The 20,688-nt window shown below is 41.1% G+C and overlaps 1 protein-coding gene and 1 long non-coding RNA gene across 6 annotated transcripts; one reads left to right on the forward strand and one right to left on the reverse strand.

Moving 5' to 3' along the window:
- Window positions 1-736: 736 nt before the first annotated feature.
- On the reverse strand, window positions 737-13,768 carry OSGIN2 (oxidative stress induced growth inhibitor family member 2). 5 transcript variants are annotated; one of them, XM_083517321.1, is made up of 7 exons: window positions 13,656-13,766; window positions 13,254-13,625; window positions 9,561-9,715; window positions 7,572-7,708; window positions 6,332-6,523; window positions 5,282-5,373; window positions 737-3,835 (listed from the first exon to the last, which is right to left on the reverse strand). In XM_083517321.1, exons 2-7 carry the CDS (start codon window positions 13,295-13,297, stop codon window positions 2,794-2,796), a joined length of 1,662 nt encoding a protein of 553 aa, XP_083373447.1. In that variant the 5' UTR covers window positions 13,298-13,625; window positions 13,656-13,766; the 3' UTR covers window positions 737-2,793. The 5 variants fall into 5 exon arrangements, with proteins under 5 accessions (XP_083373447.1, XP_083373446.1, XP_083373448.1 ...); XM_083517320.1 differs by having other exon boundaries at window positions 13,254-13,768; XM_083517322.1 differs by lacking the exons at window positions 13,254-13,625; window positions 13,656-13,766 and adding an exon at window positions 12,910-13,104.
- A 1,195-nt stretch (window positions 13,769-14,963) lies between these two features.
- Window positions 14,964-19,104, forward strand: LOC310713434. The gene is made up of 2 exons (XR_014529241.1): window positions 14,964-16,136; window positions 18,665-19,104. It is a non-coding gene; the product is annotated as an uncharacterized lncRNA (long non-coding RNA).
- Window positions 19,105-20,688: the final 1,584 nt, after the last annotated feature.

Raw genomic sequence — 20,688 nt, forward strand, 5'->3', positions numbered from 1 at the left:
CTCCAAGGATTTAAAATAAGGACTGTCAATTTACAAAACCAAATCCTTCTAAAAATATCAGCAACTGACAGCTTTTCCTGCCCTAAGTTAATTTCCGCTTACATAAAAGCACTTGCATAATTTCTTGGTATGACTTCAGTAAAAAAAAATAATCACAATCTAGAGGCTTATTTTGAAAATTACCACCAATTTAACAACCTGCAATCCATATTTAATTTCATAGCAAAGCACCTTTGCAAAGAGAAGCTTAACACTAGTGTCTGGGTGGTTGAGAACTACTGTATCGACTTAAGAGGCTAACGAGACTCATGTAACTTGTTCAGCTGCGTCATGTGTTGCAAAACAGCACATGCTTGGTTATTTATATTGCTTTCATTAGTCAATCTTACCCTTTTCATTCCACTTGCGGTTTTATCAGAGAGCCTTGCTCTTCCTGGCAATAATAAACTGAGAACACTACAGTGTGAGTGCAACACCACAGACAATATTACACCAATATTATAGGGAGATTGTCATGGGCACAGCCAGGATTTTTTTGGGGGGGGGGCAGGCTTTATTCCAGGGGGCAGAACCTCATTTAAGTATTTTTATTGGTTTATTTGATTTAGAAAAATTTGCAAGATCCTAAAACTTTCTGCACTACCAAAGGCTTGGAAGAGGGAATATTAACTGGTATAATGCTGTATTCTGCCAGAACAGTGAGCAGATATAAGTACTCCAGTGAATTAGCTTTGGGTAATCCTTATTCTTTTGCATTTATTGAATTATTTCACAATTCTTTTCAAAGGTAGTTTGTAACAAAATATACAGCAGCTATCATTCAGATGCATAAATGCATTTGGGCTTATTGGCCCATTTTCCCTTGAATGTAAGACAAAAAACTACCAAATCTCCAATCTGCTTTTTAAACTGCCCAGGCTTAAAAAGTGACTTGCTGCTCAGAAAGGGATCTCTGCAGAAAACAAAATGCCCCCAATTTATCCCAGTATAATCACAAACTCTATCAAGAACAGTGTGTGTTGCCTCTTTGGCTTACAATAACTTAACTTGTATGTGCCTCTGAGGCCTCAAAGCCTGAGTTCCAAGTCCAAGTGCTAGTAGGCTTTGTGTGTGTAAGAGAGAAAAGGCAGCTTAATTTTTTTTAAAAAAAACAAAAACCCTGAAGTTCTCCATATGCATTGGGATTTTAGTTTACTGTTCAACTCCCAAAATGGTAAACTGGCAGATTTGCAAAAAAGGAAAAGGAAATTTGAACTTAATTTTGTACAACAGTTTAGGCTCCTCGTGCAACATGAACCCAGAAATACTATTGTATACTGCAGAGCACATAAGAGAATAATCTGAATTACCGCAAATGTTTTCCCTTGCTAGGAGTGACTGATAACCTTCATAGTGGTAGAGCAATCCTAGTCCCCAAAATTAAACACATTGCTGTTAAATTATATTTGGATCACATTTTTTCATGTTTCCTCCATTGTGAGCAAACATAGGTTTAAAAGTTCTCAAACCCCAACAGTTAAACAGTATGCACGGGGAGCTGACTAAGGAAACTACTGAAGGCAGGCAGGTGTGAGTTGTGTGTTGAAGGTGAGGGGAAACTGCTTACATGCAAAACTGACACATATACACAGGGAATGCAGCTAACAGGCAAATCCAAAGAAAGTATGCTTAATACCCTTTGAAATCAAAGTTTCAGAACTTAAGGTATTCATAATTCACATCATTTAGTAAGTAGTGTGTAAGGAACCACATCCTTTTTCTTGTGGTTTTTATTGCTGCAATTCTTTTAATCAAGCTACTTTTATTTCATCATTGTTGATCTGCAGTAATGAAAACTACAGGTGTTTCCCTGTCTTTACATACGACATTGGAACATGATGTGCACGGTAAAAAGCAATTTCAAAAGGACCTAAAGGTGAGTTTCGTCATCTCTGGACTGGGCTGTGTGCGTCCAATCAACACTAGTTCTGTTTGAGACCAGAGAGATCAGGCACATCTTGGATGTTGAGAATCCTGTGATGCTCAAACTGAACAAGACTTCCATGCTGAGCTGTTATGAAAATACCTTTTACAAATAAAAGTCCTGTGGCAGAGCAGGTTATTCATATAAAACACTTTGTTTCCAAGACATTAATGTTTTTACTACAGCAGTAAATCCATTACGCGATCCCTCATAACAATGTTACATAAGCAGTACTTCATTTTACACCACTGTAGAAGAGGCTAGTGTGCTACATTTCATATGGCATGCCTGCGTACTTATGACAACTGCTTCCAACTACCAACTGTGCTGGAATATCAATCTGGAGTATCATTTAACTGTTTCCGTTCGCAACTATTTTACAGGCCATTTTAAAAGTTATAAATACTTCCCACAACAACCAAGGGTAAAATAAAGTACTTGCTGCAAATCAACTGCTGAATATTTTTTTTACTTTGTCTTAAAGAAAAGCTTCTATATTTCAACGATGGTCTAGTTTATATAGCAAAACTATTAGTTCATGAGTAGAAACCATTTTTCTCTAGAGTGGTAAATATTTTCTCATCAGCGTACAAAACCAAATAAAATCTGCACAACTTATAATCATTTACTGTTTCTTTTAACTGGAAGCAATTCCAGTAAAAACAATTTGTGTACAGGCTGGAATACTGTAGTCTCATTCTCTACAAGGCAATGAAAGTATGAAGAACACTTATGGATAAAAAAAAACAAGGCTGCCAGTGACTAGATGTTATGGGTCAGTTATTAGCATATGCCTGTAGTTCCTTAGATGATGTCTATGGCTGTTTGGTTTAGGGAACTCCATCTCCTTCTCTTTCAGCTATGAGTTGATGCTTCTGCTTCGTGACCAAATGCCGTGTAATGCCCAGTGCCCCCCCTTTTAAAAAACGTACAAAATTGTCTCCAATCAGTGGACCTACTGCAAAAAGATTGGGTTCCTTTGTGCATTCATATGTATATGGATCAATTTCAATAGGGTTACCTTTGCAGGTAATTGGTTCATTTGGGTTATGGCCTATACCCTGGCCTTGGCCCTTCAGGAAGCATAGGTTAGGATGAGAACCTATTAACACTAAGGCTACAGAGAACTTTAAGATCTTCTTCAATCCAGAGGCACTCTGCAGGACACATTTCATATCTGGCTGAAATGAAAGGACCCGATGTTCTGGAAAACTGGTATAAGCATGGTGCAAATTATAGTCTGTAGTGACTGACTGAGTGCACATCATATGGTAGACCTTATGGTATTCGGGGTAAAGCTTTTTAGGCAACTGTTTGAAAATCAAACTTGGATCAGTAACCCTCCTACGGAATGCATGAATTACAGGGATGTTGTTGTTATAAGCACACAGAACTGCATCAGCCGCTGTAAGTCCACCACCTATGATCAAGACTGGATCTGCTTTCCCACATAATATTCCTTTGTCGATAGCAGCACCAAACTCAGATATGGAATGCAGAACGAAAGGAAAGTCTTCACCTTCTACTTGGAGTCTGCCAGGAGAATCAAAAGTTCCAGTGGCAAGAACAACATTCTCAGCAAACAAACAGAATGGCACATGAGAGCCATCCGCTGCTCTCTGATAACCTCTGATTTCCCAGTTTCTCTTGATCAGTATAGTCTGTCCACCTTGCTCTTCTAGTTGCAAATGTTGTGGCAAAACATCTTCACTCACTTCACTTTCATCTTCATGGTCCTGTTCTCTGTAAAGCCTTGAGACAGACGTTATGTACGTGTTTTCCCTGAAGTTTTTTTGAAGGCCCATGACTTTAACATAGTGCTTGTAATAGCTAGCAATTTGCTCTGGCAGAACTCTGTCACACTTTATATTTCTGAAAAAGATAAAGATCAAATCTGATTATTCACATTTAGTTTACTGTTCACATTCACCACAGGAACACCTCCTTAAACTTGTAATGTGACTGTACGGCCATATTCAGGTCAGATTGCTACAGAAAGAATTTTCAGCTTTTGTATTAGATCAGTACATTTGTTTTTTCTTTTTGGCATGATTTATTTTTTGAAATATTTTCACTGCTTATACTAGATTTGTTTTGCCCCAACAAGCCAGGATGGTTAACCAGCATTAATGTATGCTTTGTTGTTGAGATATGAATCCTGGCTTTTTAGGGCAAAATAAACCTATGAACACGAGTTTGGACATAATGCTAAGCTATCATCTTCCTGGTTGTTTCCCTGCTCACACAGGGGAGGAGTGAAGCAGGAGAAATGGTGGTCCTGCATCCTTGTTCAATTCAGTATAGTATGGGTTGTTAAGCAAAGATTCTTGGCTTTCTGTTATGCGCAGATACAGACAGTGGCTCTCAAAGCATGACGTTCCAAGCAAGGCACAGACATTTGTGAGTGATGGCTCAAACTCTTTTCTGACTTTTGCATATGCACCTGTCAATCAACCGCATATTGCAATTCAATTAGTATTTACATTTCCAGCCCCTGTATTGAATGGAAGGGCTGTAGATCATATGGAATATATATAACAATGTGAGGCCATATACCTGAGGTCCTACCCCAGGAACCCCAAAAAGCTAGTTTATTATTTTTACTTAGCTCTTTAAACATACAAGTCTGAAAACCACTGGCAGTGCAATCAATCTTGCTATGAATGCAGGCATCAAACATATTTAAAGAATTATGTAGTAACAAGACTTGGTCTCAGGGAAATTATGATATAGTTTTCCCAGAAAAAAACAAATGAGTCTATAGAATGTACAACAACAAAAAAAATTCCTAAATTTGCTGCCCAAGAGGGAATTTTTAAATCATGAGCAGCTAAATTCAGCTTTAAATTCTGAAATCATGGATTTTTACCACATTCAGAGGAACCCACTGGCACTCCTTTGCTCACAACTACGAGAAGTACTTAAACTGAGCCAAAACATGCTAGGCTAAGTTGATCACTGAATTTTCAAAAACACAGAAGTCAATGCCGAGACTATGTGAGCTTTTCAAAAATAGGGGAGGTAGAAAATTTGGCAGTCGGTTCTTCGGTGTCCCATCTCATCCAGCAGCCCTGGTTATCTAATCTATGAATTAAATTAAATCAAATCAAATCAAATCAAATGTCTTAAGCTTAAGTGTCAAAATGGTAGCCCATTGTTTAATAATGCTGTTAGCATTATTAAATTACATGTAGAAGAGCATCTTGTACTTTTGAAAAATAGATCACAGAAACATTGAAACTTTCGATTCTCCATCCACTAACAGAAGTAATTTCCCCCCCCCCCCATCAGTCATTACAAGAATGTTACAGTCCTCACCTTCGCTTGGTAGCAGTCCAGTCTTTAAATGTGTATCCAGGTAATTCCATCCAATCTCCAAAACTGATAGTCAGCATGGAACCTTCCATATTCTATGGAAAAGAAAATAATACCAGGACAAAATATTTAAAATATTGCTTAAGGTCATCTCAGTCCACCTTCATTTCATAACAAAAAGAAAAAAAGATCCCATGAATCATGTTCTAAAGGACCAGCCTGTGTGCTATATTATCTGCTTTGCTGAAAGCTTCAACTTGGCAACTCTTCTTATTCCAGTTGTAATGTTTGGGATAGCTTGCCATGCACACCTTCAGGACAGCATGGAGTTTCAACTCCCAACATCTGCAGCTGTTATGAGAACTCCCCGAGTGATCCAGAGGATCCAGACAGCAAATTACACTAGACATTACAGCTAAGGAAATAAAGTCAGGAGGAAATCTCCTACAGCAGGTAGCCTACAGCCTTTGGCTTCATTTCTAGCCTTCCATGGTCTATTTTGCCAACTATGCAGCTCCACAATCTTCACAAAAAATATTACTAAAAATGCCCTCAGTTAATTGTGCAGGATGATAGTTGTTGGGGGGTGGGAAGGTCATAAATGGTCTGTGCTATATTATCATTGTACTGGCCCAAATAATCAAGTGATGTAACTTCACTTTTCGGGTGTAACTAAGTGTTGATCCTTTTAGAAACATATATACCTCCATAAAATCTAATACAAGGAGTGTAACGCATACCTAGTTTTCTACAAAAGGCAAGCACAAAAATGTAAGCCTTTGGAAGTGAGCACAAAGATCATTTACAAAATAGGTATGTAGTATGTGAAGTTTTTGGGAATTCTTTACACATTGGTTTATTCATTTAAAATATTAAGACACTCCCTATGATGCAGCGCCAAAACATGAACCTCTTGAAATGGGTACATGCCACAGGACTTACAACCAATCAGGAACAATGTGTGGTAGGTACCCATTGCTCCCATAGCCAACATGTAAGCTGAAGTTCTCTGATCAAGTGTGGTTCCAACAGCAAAATGGAAAAAGTTCTCACATGCCAAGCACCACCAGGTGGTCCTTTGCCAAGCACCATATGAGGGATATAGTGCTCTGGTTCCAGTTTCCAGTCAAGAACAGGTGGATAGTTAAATCCAAAGTCAGCATCAGGATGAAGCAGTGTGTCAAAGAGAACTGCAACAGGATTCGAAGAGCGTCCTTCTAGACCTTCCGCCAAGTACTCCAACTCCTAATGTGAGAAGACAGTTTTAAATGGCAATGTAACTTTCCCTTAGAATATAAAATAATGTGCAGTAAAAGAGCTTTAACTCTCTATACCATGTTTCTCAGGCCTGGCTATATATAGATATCAGATGTACCAAACTTGTACTAGTTGTTTGCTTTTATCCCTTGGTTTCCTGATCACAATGAGTGCAAACAAGCTTCATTATGTCATCTGGCTTCTCCCCACGGATTACACACTTAAACCCTTGGGAATGATTTTAATGGAAACAAGTTTGAGCTGCAATTGATACAAGAAATTGATAGTATGTTTTCTGTATTTCATATGATTAGTCTCTTTTTAGCTGATGAAAAGAGACTAAACATTTGGGGAAGTCCAAGTGGGCTTCATGATGCCTAAAACCATTTTCAGCTCATCCCTGTCATATCACTCATTAGAGTGTTGTATACTGAACCCCATCAGCTAAGTTCACAGCCTGTGGCCTTGCAGGTGTTATTGGACTCTTGTCAGAGTTCAATTGGCATGGCCAATTGTCAGGGATGATGGGAGTTGTAGTCCAGCAACACCTGCAGGGTCACAGATCTCCCTTTTCTGGGCTCCTGCAAAAATAAATCTGTTAGTTTTTAAGGTGATACAAGTCTGTTGTTCATGGAACACAGGTATATTAATGGTTATTTGACACAATGCCTAAACATTGGGCCTCTGTATTTAGATATAGTACATTTCTCATTACCAGGTTTGGTAATGAGAACTTCCTGGCAACATTTGCTGTCGGAGGCAGAGTGCCAAACAAAATATATTTTGGAGGCAGTTCTTATATTTTAAATACACAGGATTGTCATAAAAAAATAATTGGCATTTTGGATCCCCAAGTCCTATTTGACACTGAAAAACCTGAAAAAGCAGAATACTTTGCTTCTACCATGATGCACAACAGAAATGTGAATTAATTTTTCCAAGCTAAGAGTATGTAATTGTATATTATATATGTAATGCACTTTTCTTCCAGTCCTGATATGCAATTAAATGTGTAATTTCATAAGTGGTAGCTTACCTGATCAACAATAGAAAGATGACTAGATTCTTTTAATTTATTATGCAAAATAGGATTTGGATGTTCTGTTGCAGGAGACAAATATGGCCTGTATCCAGACAGCATGTATGAGAGGCAAATTCCCGATGGTCCATTACCTAATGGTATTTTAAAAATGATATAAGATTTACTAAAGTTTAAAATTGTAATCTGGACCAAGATAATAACTTTAATCCATGAAAGTCAAAGACATGCTTATCTTCCCCTCATTGCGATCAAGGAATTTAAGAGAGCTCAGCTTTTGCTATAGGATGCCTAGTATTTTTGCAAATATAGTCTAGAATATATTACCTTGATTCTGATCATTAAATTTCTGACTATACCAACACTGATCTGCTTATTGGTTGCTAACTTTCTGAATAGTGACAGAAGAGCTAAAAGTCCCTTGGGTCAACACATATTTGGCTAGATAATCAGACATGTAAAATAAAATTTTACTTTTACTGTTAAAGTGGAGCCAGATTACTTTTTCATTGAATATGAAGTTTCTTGGCTTTTTGACAGCTTTTTGTGCTGATATACAAATTTATTTCACAATATAATATAGTTTTAATTAGTTTATAGGTAATTAGTTGTTGATAATGTAATTGCTTTGAACCTGTATTTGATTACAAATCTGTGTTACTATTTATTTTGTTACTTTTTACAAAACAAGTTTGTTGCTATTGTAAATTGAAGGAGTGTTATGGGTGGGCGGGGAAGACGCTTTTCCTAGCAATGAGATACCTTGTGTTGTGAAAAGGCAGAAAAACCATCTGCAGCACTTTGGAATAATATTTGCATAGCATCATGTCACCGAAACTGATCCTAGGGCAGCACAGAGCCTCAGATATCATAAAATAATAGTACTTCCTCCTTCAACAGTATAATCCAAACCACTTTCACTTCTAGGTTAACATCGAATATAAAACATCCTACATCTTTGCAGGCTACATATTTTATTCCAATTATTGTATAGCAAGGAATTTGTTTCACTGTTTCATGGTTTTAATAAGTCCCAATTACAGATATTCTCCCAGTCACCAAATATGGAGGCAAAGCTATTTTGCCATTCAAAAACTGGCCTCCCAAGTTGTTTCCTCCCCGACCCGAAGTAGGAGGGGCGGCCAACTGGAAACAGAAAAACAGCTAAGGATGAAACACTCTCCCTAAAAAGTGGAGGAGCTTGAGTCCTCTCATTTTGATTACATGAGTTTCTATGTTCTTGTTGTTAGATACTTTTAAAAAAGGGCTTAATTTTTGTTGAAGTGCTGTTCAGATACAAAAAGATAAAGCACAGGTAAAGGTAAAGGACCCCTGGACAGTTAAGTCCAGTCAAAGGCGACTATGAAGTTGTGGTGCTCATCTCGCTTTGAGGCCGGGGGAGAAGGTGTTTGTCCACAGACAGCTTTCCGGGTCATGTGGGCAGCATGACTAAACCGCTTCTGGCACAACGGAACACCGTGACAGAAACCAGAGCACACGGAAACACCGTTTATCTTCCTGCCACAGGAGTACCTATTTATCTACTTGCACTGGCGTGCTTTTGAACTGCTAGACTCAAAATCAAATAGACATGATACAAAAGGAAAAAGAAATGGGGAGGGGAGAGGAAAGCGAGTATTAGAGCAGCTGCTCCATCACAGACATGACCAGGTTGCATGTAACGGGTATATAGGGCCCCAAAGGGCTGGATTCAGTGACAAGGAGGTACACTTTGGCAATTCCTATTCTACTATACAACATTATCTTTTTCCCAGTTATGGAGGAAACCATTATAGCTCAAATATTTTTCCAACAGCATCAAATCACAATATACCTGTATAATAGGATAACTAGACTCTCAATTATATCACAACTTAATAAGCAGTCCGTGCTAAGGCAAGGTTGTTAAATTATAATTAATAAATTTCAAACACATTCAATATTTTAGATTCTTATTCATATACTGAAATTCTGAGAATAACTCACCTATTACTACCACTGGCAAACTCAGTGGTGGGTCCACAGGTAGAGTAGCTTCTTCTAGTAAGGGCATTGTTTTAACATTTGTCCCAAAGCTGTCACCAAAATACTGCACTAAGGAATTCAAAAAGTGTCCTTCGGTTTCAGGGCTACAGTAGTTTCTATTTAAAAGGGAAAAAATCAGTTCATCACTACAACACATTCTTTATTAACTTAAGTTAATATAAAGTCATTGGCCTGATGATATATAAGCAAAAGAAAGTCTGTCAGCACTTAGGAAAATTTCAGAGTCGCAAATCCACTTTGCCTTTTCCTAAACTGATACTGCTATTTTGGAATCCTACAGGGAAAAAGTAGGGGTTTTTACCCATATATGTTTACAAAAGGACAGACGAGTGTGCATGTTGAGTGACACACATTTCTTTTACAATAAATTGTCTGATACAATTTCTATAACTAATAATCAGGGGTAACTGGTCATACATTTAAATGTCTACGAAGCTATATTATTTTTTTGATATATTAACTAATGCTTGTGACTTGGATCCTTATTTTCTCTTCTACAGAAGGCTCCTTCTATTTGTGTTTTGAACCCAGAGGACACACCCATTGGTAGAAGGGAGGAGGTGTTTTTTGCTGACTTCCCCTTCCCCCCCACCTTCCATATGGTTCCTGAATCCTCCAGGGCACATTTTGGTGGGGCACCTGCAAGGGGAATCAGGAAAAAATTGCCTTCTCCCTACCACCAGAGAGAGTATCCCATGAACTGAGTGCCACTCAAAGGATCTTTGGATCAAAACCAAAATATTTATTAAGAAGAATGTATGAATTGGTTCCAAAATAGCTTCTAAGAATAAATCATTGCATAATCTAAGTGCAATGCAAGCGCTTTCTCAAGAATTTAAATGGAAATGTACAGTTCTGCAATTGGTTCCCTCCCTCCTCCTACAATCCAGGAATCTGCCAACTCTGACACTAATTGTATTTCCCATCAAATCCACCTCTAAGCTAATATTTAAGTAGGCACTGCTGGCTCTAGGACTGCTTTTGCACAGTCCTACAGTCGGCACATGTCAGCCTCAAGCATTTTCCTTTCCTTGGTAAAGCTCATATAACCTCATCCAGAATTCAGTTGTCTGCCTCCCTGGAACCAAAAATCACACAGGACATTCATGCATGCAAACATACTTATATGCAGCTAAAGATACAGATTAATCTTATGACAAACCCTGCAGTGCCATACATGTGGCAAATTCATGGTTAAAATAATAGAAACCATGGATAATTGGAACCAATTCTATGCTTGCTGTCAACTATCAGGTCATTTAAATGGCTTAAATATAGGCACCTATGGTACTCTACTGCAGAATATATCTCAATAAAGCTTAATAGGTTCCCCACATCTCTGTTGTGGCTACAAACTAAAGGAAGCTATGTTGTTTTGCAAAACCACAATGTCTGCACGCTGACAAGTGTACCCTTTTCTGCTGTCCTCCCTTGTAATCTATGGAGTTTTACATTAAAGGCTAAAGGGAAAAAGTATTTATGGGCTTTTTACAGGCATCTGTGGACAAAAGGATGCACAACTAGATGGGCCCCAGGTCTGCTCCAGCAGGACTCTCACTCTGTTCTTACACCAGTAAAAACCAGCATCAATAACACCTTTTCTACACTATACCAGTCTATTACAGTCACACATTCATCTTCACAGGAAATATCTTCAGATATTTAAAATACAGGATATGACATAACACAACATCTGTTTAAAAGAGTTTGTTAAATATATGGCAGTTAAGTTATGCTTGCTTATGCCAAGACAATTAGAACGATAGCGCTAGCAAATATTCTAGCCAGCCACCTTACACCAAACACCACCAGAAATTACAGCAGAAACTAAAATGCAAAGGCTGCACTGTAACCCGCAAAACAAATGACTGCATACCCTTTTTGGGTGGTGTCAGCTACTATAAGTAACATCTGAAAGATCCCTATGAAATTTGTCAAAAATCAGAAAACCATGATGAGGTATTCAACACCTTTTCACAGTTGACCTACTATTTACCCATCAATTTAAATTTCCAGAGATACAGGCTATGAGTTATGGGCATTGGGTAAAATTATTTATGGCTCTAAGATAGTCTGGGACTTGAAGTCTAGGATAGCCTAACTTTCCAAAGACATTCTTTTACCAGTTGACTACCAGAAAGTATCATTTTGCTCCATTCTATATCCATAAATTTAGCCTGCAACTGTAATATTTAATCAAAATCCAAGAACAGAAAGGAATTTGTCTCTTCTCTTCCACCCAACATTAAAGACATGCCTACAGAAATTCCCAGTCCATATACTGTTTCATGGAATGGTCTCAAGAACTAAAAGACTAAAGTGAAGCAGCAATGGGGATGATCAGTGCCTAAACAATGGCACTGCAAAGAATCTTACTTACAACTAGTTTCATCATGGAAGAATCTCCAGAAGTGAAGCGTACCTTCATCTCTAAAAGCTTACACCATACTGAACGTGTTAAGTCTTTTAAAGTGCCCAAAGCCTCTTTTGCTGTTTTATTCATGGAAGAAAGATAGAATACAAATATACTGTATACACAAACAAGTGAGGTGGCATGTGAGTGTTTATATAAAGGACCCCTGGACGGTTAAGTCCAGTCAAAGGCGACTATGGGGTTGCGGCGCTCATCTTGCTTTCAGGCCGAGAGAGCCAGTGTTTGCCCACAGACAGCTTTGTGGGTCATGTGGCCAGCATGACTAAACCGCTTCTACCGCAACGGGACACCATGACGAGTGCCAGAGTGCACGAAAACACCGTTTACCTTCCCACCGCTGCGCTACTTATTTATCTACTTGAAATGGTGTGCTTTTGAACTGCTAGTTTGGCAGGAGCTGGGATAGAGCAACAGGAGCTCGCCCCATTGTGTGGATTCGAACCACCGACCTTCCGAATGGCAAGCCCAAGAGGCTCAGTGGTTTAGACCACAGTGCCACCCACACACCCCTACGTGTACACACACACACACACAAAACCACGTGTGCACATAAATGCCATGTGTGCTGCAGAGAGGCGATTTCCAAGCCTACCTGCTTGTCATGCAACAACATTTCAAATCACGACCCATCTTGGCCATTCAGAAATCTGCCGCCGCCGCCATCATCATCTATGGAAAGGCGATGTTCCTTTTTGTGTGGCTCGTCTGGGTGGGCCTTTGCTTTGCTTCCTCCCTTCCCTCTGTCTTTAGGAGCATCAGCCAGCAACACACCTTACCATGCACCTTCCCTTCTAACTCCCTCCTCAGCACCACCACCCAAGTCGCGCCTCCAGGATGCTCTTCAAAGCACCTCACCTTCTCCCTTCCTCCGCTTACAGAGTGTGGGCGCGCGCGCGCGCCCCCGGCCGACCCCGTGACCTTCCCCCTTCGCTCCTCCACCTCCTCCTCAGTGAAGCGCAGGCCGGCCAGCCGGCCGGCCGGCTGAGGAGCAGCAGCAGCAGCAGCGGGCAGGAAGGCATCCCGCGCGGACTCCCACATCGCGTCAACCGCCGGCTCTGAGAGGAGAGGGAGGAGCCGGAAGAGAAAGGGGAGGATGGAAGGAGCCTTTTCTTTCCCTCTCTCTACCCCCCCCGCCGTTCCCCCCCCCCCTTTGACCCACAAACCTATTTCCCTCGGCCGGCCTGGCGAATAAGCGTTACCTGAAGTGACCGGCCAGAGAACACCGGCAGCACCAAACCGTCATGAGGGATTAACGGGGGTGGGGAGGGGGAGGGGGAAGAGAAGAAGCGTCGAGGCGGCAGATGGGGGATGTGGCCGTTGCTGCTGCTCTTCCTCCGCCGCCGCCTCTTGTTCTCCCTCCCGCCGCCGCCGCCGCCGCACTGGGGGCCGCTGTCGGCCGGGCGCCTCTCCTCCTCCTCCTCCCTCCCGCCTTCTTGCCTCACATGCGGCACTAGGCCAGTCACACGGGAGCGAGGGAGGAGCCTCCGCCTGGCACCGGCGGCGGAGGAAGGGGAGGGAGGCGCCTCAGCCCCCCGCCAACGCCTTCCTCGCGGTCCTCCGCGGAGGAGCCGCTACTCTGAGGGGGGCGGGGAAAGGAGCACCGCTCTCCCCAACAACGGCCGCTGCTGCTGCTTGACGGCGACACCATGTGATAAGAGATGAAAGTCGGCGGCGAGCGGGAAATTATGGGGGTTGCGCAATAGATACGCCGCGCACATAACGAGGTCACCGAAAGTTGGGGGGGGTGCATCGGGGTTTATCGACGCCTCGTTGGTTTCCATAAGTGGCACCGTTTCCTTAGTTTCTGTCCACCCCCTCCCAAAATAAACTTGGCCGGATGTCACCGTCTCTCTACACGCTTCTTCTTTTCAACACCCTCTTCCCCATTTCCGAACAACGTTCTCACGTGTAGCCACGCGGAGCCTGAGGGAGCCGGTGCAAATACTTCTGCTGCTGTAGTTTTACAGCTGAAATGGTGGTCCTTATTATTTATGATTTTCAGTTTCATACATGTCAATAATTTTACAGTCATTTTGACATTTCTGCCCGGACGCTGAGGTCCAGCGCCGAGGGCCTTCTGGCGGTTCCCTCATTGCGAGAAGCAAAGCTACAGGGAACCAGGCAGAGGGCCTTCTCGGTAGTGGCGCCCGCCCTGTGGAACGCCCTTCCAGCAGATGTCAAAACGATAAACAACTACCTAACATTCAGAAGACATCTTAAGGCAGCCTTGTTCAGGGAAGTTTTTAACGTGTGATATTTTACTGTATTTTTGGTTTTTATGGAAGCCGCCCAGAGTGGCTGGGGAGACCCAGCCAGATGGGCGGGGTATAAATAAATTATTATTATTATTATTATTATTATTATTATTATTATTATTATTATTTCAAAACTCGACTTCCTTCCCCCTCTTTCTGCGGTTTCTTAATTCCCCCCCCCCGCATATTCCAAATTAACATTTCCTCATTTATTCATTTGCTTTAAATGTATACTCTTATAAAAACTGCAGGTTATTGCAGTAATCCTGCCAGTGTTCTTTTCTGTTTACAGTTTATTTGTAAACATTCAATAAACCTTTTCCATTCTTATATAAAAAGTTTGTTATCTTGATTTCTTATTTTTCCGGTAAGTTTCGTCATTTCTGCATATTCCATAAGCTTTTTGTATCCATTCTTCTTTCCCTGGGACTTCTTTCCATTTTGGTAGAAGTGAAATTCTTGCTGCTGTAGTTGCATGCATGAATAAATTTATATACTGTTTGAGTAGTGCTGTCCCTATATTGTAATTCCCAAAAGGATCTTTTTAAGCACCTTTATCTCTTTCCCATTGTCCTCCTGGGCAGGTGGAAGCCTCCATGAGAGAGCACCTGGGCTTCTGGGTCCTGAATGTCCCCTGCCTGACATCTTGTCAGTGCTTTTCCACTAAGTACGGTAATTTGGGTTTTCAGTGGGGCAACGTCCTACATGTGTCAGATGATACTTAGTGGAACCTTTGAGAGAGGAAACAGCATTTAAGGTGAAGGTTGTGTTCCCCACCAACTCTCACCATTTCTGACTCCACCACTTCCTGCAGGATGTGTGGGTCAAAGACACTGGGCTGCTGCGAGTTCCTCAGCTGTCTTGCACATATTAGTGCAGAGATAATCACAAAAGTATACCCATTACAGAAGCTTTAACTATTCTGCCAAGTGCCAAACCAATGATCAGAGAACTTCTAGAATATCCCACTGCTGGTAATGGCTCCCCCCCCCCCAATTTTAATCCTGATCTCCCCAACCTTTCTTTCTCAGAGTGATGCAATCACCCAATCACAACAGGTTGTGTAAAATTTAGCATTAATCGTGAGCTTTTTAAATAAATTGTATCCTAGTGGGGGGGGGAATCTGTTAGATGCACAATCATTTAGGAACCAGACCAGTTCTTGACCAAAACTATTAGCACCACCATAGAATATCACATTTGCATCTTCCCTGGATCATCTGGATGTCAGTGACAAAATAACGAGCCAGTTATACTAGCATTTTACAAGCAAGAGGGTAGCCCTGCCTGACAAAGCATCTCAGATGTCATGGACTGGTTGGAGGCAGAAGAATGGTGGGAGGAACCAGCTGAGGAACCTCCAAGGGAAGAAGGCTCAAAGCCTAGGGAGTGGTGGTGGGATGGCAATGAGTGGTCAGAGGAAGAAGACTGGGAGAAGAAGGTGTCGGAAGCTGAAGAGGTAACTGAGCTGGGAAAGTCTTGTGTCAGAGAGAAGTCCAGAAGAAGCAGGAGAGGAGGGAGGCCAAGAGGTAGAGATAAGTCAGGCTGGTATAGAAGCTCACGTCTCTCCCTCCTGTACCATGCTCCTCTCCTCCCCCAGGCTCCCAGGACATAGAGAGGCATGAAGTGAAAGGAGCAAAGGCACACAGGTGCAGTCCCAGATTGCTTGGGGAAAACCCTGGAGAGGAGGGGACTTAGGCAGAGTTGCTGTGCTCATTAGGTCTGGCACCCCTGTGAAGATCCTGTTTTTTTTCTCATAAAGAGCTGACTTCACTTATTCTGATTACTGCTGGCTCACTCCTGACATCAGCTGCAGCGGCAAATAAGGTAAAAAGCAAGTTAGGCAGTTGTGTGATTTTGGCAGCAGGGCAAGGAGGCCAAGGTAACCAAAATCTGTATGTTTTAGTGACCAGCATAGGAGGGTAGCTGACTGAACCCAGCTACACAGTGGAAATGGTCATAACCTGTTTTATTTAAAAAAATTAAGATTGATTGAATTAAGAGAGTTTTTACAAACCTATATTCAGGAAGATTAAATGCAAATAAGTCATGGGAATATAAATGCTTCCCTGGTGAAGAATAAATCCATTATTCTACTATCCCTTGTAGTACAGTTTATCCTTTTTTCTAAAATTCTCTGTGTATTTGATTTCCTGGCACATGTACTGGGGGATTATTAGATTCAATGTCTAATTGTTCCTTTCCCAATGCTGTAAACAGAACAGCAGTGTTTTAGTCTGCCATGCAAGTTCCTGAGGGATATGCTGTGTTCAGTGAATTCCTCTGCATTTGTTCATCTTTATATCACACGGAATATAAGCGACAAAGCGATGGGACTTAAAAGTATTAAGATTAGGGCATTAAAAAAAAACACAACCTAAAGGGCTATGAACGTTATCCATTACTGTTTTTCAGTAAAATTTGTAGCCTAATCTTTAAACACAAATGCTAGCACAAATAGTCAAATACGATGGTTGATCAGTCCTAAAAAACAGAACCTTTAACACATTTTCTTGTAAGATTTGTTTCAAGATAATAATTTGGATTGAATGAATCCTAATGGAATCTTAATTGAGCAATTTATGAAAAACAAGGACTTACTAGTTTGCTCTTACAGCCTCCTGTTCAAGTCTAAGGGTTAATAGGGTCATCTTCACACATATTTTAGATTGGCGAATAGGGTTCAACAAGTTGGACCTGTAATAAAATTGGCGAATAGGGTTCAACAAGTTGGACCTGTGTTCAAGCCATGTCATTTTCCAGGGCATTCTATTCTATCCCCTATTTCCTGCCCTCTTCCTTCTCTCTAATAGTGAGTCAACATTCTGTTTTGGCTACCAATGCTTTGGCTCTGGGAGAATACATTTGATAGCCAGCATAGAGAGCCTTGTCAGTCTCAGCACTGGCTCTTTGCACTGGGCTTTTGGATCGGGCTAATGTTTAAATAACTTGGCTTCAAGGCTCCCTCCTCCCAAGTGGGAAGCCAGACCCAATATGGGTAGTTCAAAAGTGATGCAGAGGTTGTATTACATTCAATAATGTAAAAAGTGACTGATAACAATGTGGAAAGTAAATTAAGTAGTCTAGGCTCTTCTGCAGTAAATTGGTTTGTGGAGTAGAGATTGCACAATAACATAGTATTGTAGATTTGCTGCTAAGGAAAGGTGTTAATACTTGTATCTTGCACTAACAAAGCAGATTTATTGTGTAAATAATATGGTTGTGTGGCAAGGCTTCATGTTTATAAATAAATAAATAATCCCCAAAGCAATTGCAGGAATTGGCCCTTTAGTTACATAAAAACAAGCAGCCTGGTTAAAAATAGAAATGAACACTGTCTGTCATTCCATAAACAAATCCCTTCCACTACAGACGAGACATTTTTGTAGCTCCAACAATAGATGCCTTTATTTACCATTCAATAACAGTAGAAAGGTCAAAACCATTGCTTTCTTTCCATAGACACTATTTGTAATTGGTAAGCACTTTTGATTCCCCCCCCCCCAAGGATCACATTCTATTAAATTGATTAACACAATATAAATGGCTGAATAATTGCATCTTCCTAAGGATCAAAGGTCTGTTCACCGAAAACCACCATGAGTGAAAACCTATGCAGCTAAGCCTGCAGTCCCAAACACATTTACTTAGGGAGTAAGCTTCACTGAACAGCTTCTAGTGGGTTCAGCTTCTAGTACACCACATTTGCATTATTGTGTGTTGGTTTTGTGTTTGCGTTGCTCCAAGCCAGGCAAGGATTCAGCAGCGCTTGCATAAATCACTGCCACTTTCTTTCCTTCAATTTTCCTTTTCCCAACGATGGAAGGAAACCTCTAATATACTAACAGAGGCTTGGGTTAATAATATCTGGAGTATTGCTCTATCAGAATGCCACACATACCATTGGTGACTAATCAAGCGCATCTCCAAAAAAGATAGCTTTGATACTATCTGGTCTCCCCTTTTCTCTTTCATTGAAGAACAACAGGATATTTTAATACCGTCATCACCACAGAGGTGTCTGTGGAGGGGATATATTCATTGAAAATGTTAGCTTTGTCCCCTTTTCAAAAAAGGAACCTACCTGTTTGTTAAGTCTGCCACCAGAGGTCATTCTCTCTGTATATCCCTGCCACTCTGTAGGCTTTCTTAATAATAATGAATATTATTTACAAGCTGCTATGTGACATGGTGCCTGGAGAGCCACATTATAGACATTTTTTTAAAAAAAAATCCCCATGATTTTAACTGATTTTATATCTACTGCTTTTTGTATTTTTACTGTTGCTACGATAATTGCCATTGTTTCTGATGTTTTTGATCTGTTTCATTTTTTTTATAGTTCTCTTTTGCAGGCTATCTTGAAAATCTAGATTAATAAGATTCTGGAAGAAGAAGAAGAAGAAGAAGAAGAAGAAGAAGAAGAAGAAGAAGAGGAAGAGGAATTTCTCCACCTAGCAATTACTTCTGCTGCTGAGGAGGTTTCCCCAAACTCAGAATACTCCTTTGGCATCACATATTTTTTATAAGCAATATGAAAGCTTTCTGCAAGAGATAAGGGACAGCTCATAAAAGCATAATATGCATTTCCCCCTAATGAAAGTAGTTTCATTCCAGTGGTGGCAGGTTTTATTCCAATAGCAGTTTGAACTTGTATGCCCTGTTGCTAGGTTTTCATCCACCGACACCATTAGAAGAAGCAAATTGGTGATCTGCCCCCCTAAATATAGCAAAGAACATTTATGTGCATCAAAGGGTGTTTAATAGGTTACAATAAAAAGAAATTCAACCTTGATTGTTTTTTTTAACTGCTATTTTCTGTCTGCAGCTACCCAGCTAGAATAGTAGATAGCCGTCTTTTGCAAATGGACTTTTTATTACAAGCGGGAAATGGGTGGTAATGGATAATAAGACATTTTCACACCTCTCCTTTCCTGGGCCTGTTGTTGTTCAAGGTTTTTATAAATGACTTGGATGAAGGAATTGAGAGGATGCTCATCAAATCTGCAGATGATACCAAACTAGGAGGGGAAGCTAATGCTGCAGAAGAAGAAGAAGAAGAAGAAGAAGAAGAAGAAGAAGAAGAAGAAGAAGAAGAAGAGGAGGAGGAGGAGGAGGAGGAGGAGTTTGGATTTGATATCCCGCTTTATCACTACCTGAAGGAGTGGGGCTGAGAGACTTCAAGAAGTGTGATTGGCCCAAGGTCACCCAGCAGCTGCATGTGGAGGAGCAGAGAGGCGAACCCGGTTCCCCAGATTACGAGTCTATCACTCTTAACCACTACACCACACTGGCTCTCAAGACAGAATTGGGACTCAATATTACCTTTACAGTTTGGAGAACTGGGCCCAAACTACAGTAATTTCACTAGGGGCAAATGTCAGCTTCTGCACTTAGGTAGGAAGAACAAGCTGCACAAATATAAGATGGGGGACACCTGGCTTGCTAGTAGTATATGTGAAAAGGATCTAGGGGTCTTAGTAGACCATAAGCTTACCATGAGTCAATAGTGTGATGCAGCACCAAAAAAGGCTGCAATCACAGAAGAATAGTGCCCTGATCAAGGGAAGTAATAGTACCAGTCTATTCTGCCTTGGTCAGACTATACCTGGAATACTGTGTCCAGTTCTGGGCACAACAATTTAAGGATATTGACAAGCTGGAACATGTGCAGAGGAGGGTGACCAAGATGATCAAGGGTCTGGAAATCAAGCCCTGTGAGGAATGGTTGAGTGAGCTGGGTTTGTTTAACCTGGTAAAGAGAATAGCCATCTTCAAATACTGTATCTAAAAGGCTGTCACGTGGAAGATGGAGCAAGCTTGATTTCTCCTGCTGTAAAAGATTGGACCCAAACCAATGGCTTCCTTCCAGTTAAAAGAAAGGAGATTCTGACTAAACATCAGTAAGAGCTGTTTGACAGTGGAACTGATTCCCTTGGAAGGCAGTGGACTCTCCTTTTAAGCTCGTATTGCACATATGCAATAAATGAATGAATGAATGCTAACTATCTTTTGTGTAAGTAAGGTAAAGGTAAAGGGACCCCTGACCATTAGGTCTAGTCATGGCCGACTCCGGCGTTGTGGCGCTCATCTCGTTTTATTGGCCGAGGGAGCCGGCGTACAGCTTCCGGGTCATGTGGCCAGCATGACTAAGCCGCTTCTGGTGAACCAGAGCAGCACACAGAAACGCTGTTTACCTTCCTGCCAGAGTGGTACCTATTTATCTACTTGCACTTTGACGTGCTGTCGAACTGCTAGGTTGGCAGGAGCTGGGACCGAGCAACAGGAGCTCACCCCGTCGCGGGGATTTGAACCACCGACCTTCTGATCGGCAAGTCCTAGGCTCTGTGGTTTAACCCACAGCGCCACCTGCATATAC

Source organism: Podarcis liolepis (genome assembly GCF_965112155.1).
Source record: "Podarcis liolepis genome assembly, chromosome: 8".
NCBI lineage: Eukaryota > Metazoa > Chordata > Lepidosauria > Squamata > Lacertidae > Podarcis > Podarcis liolepis.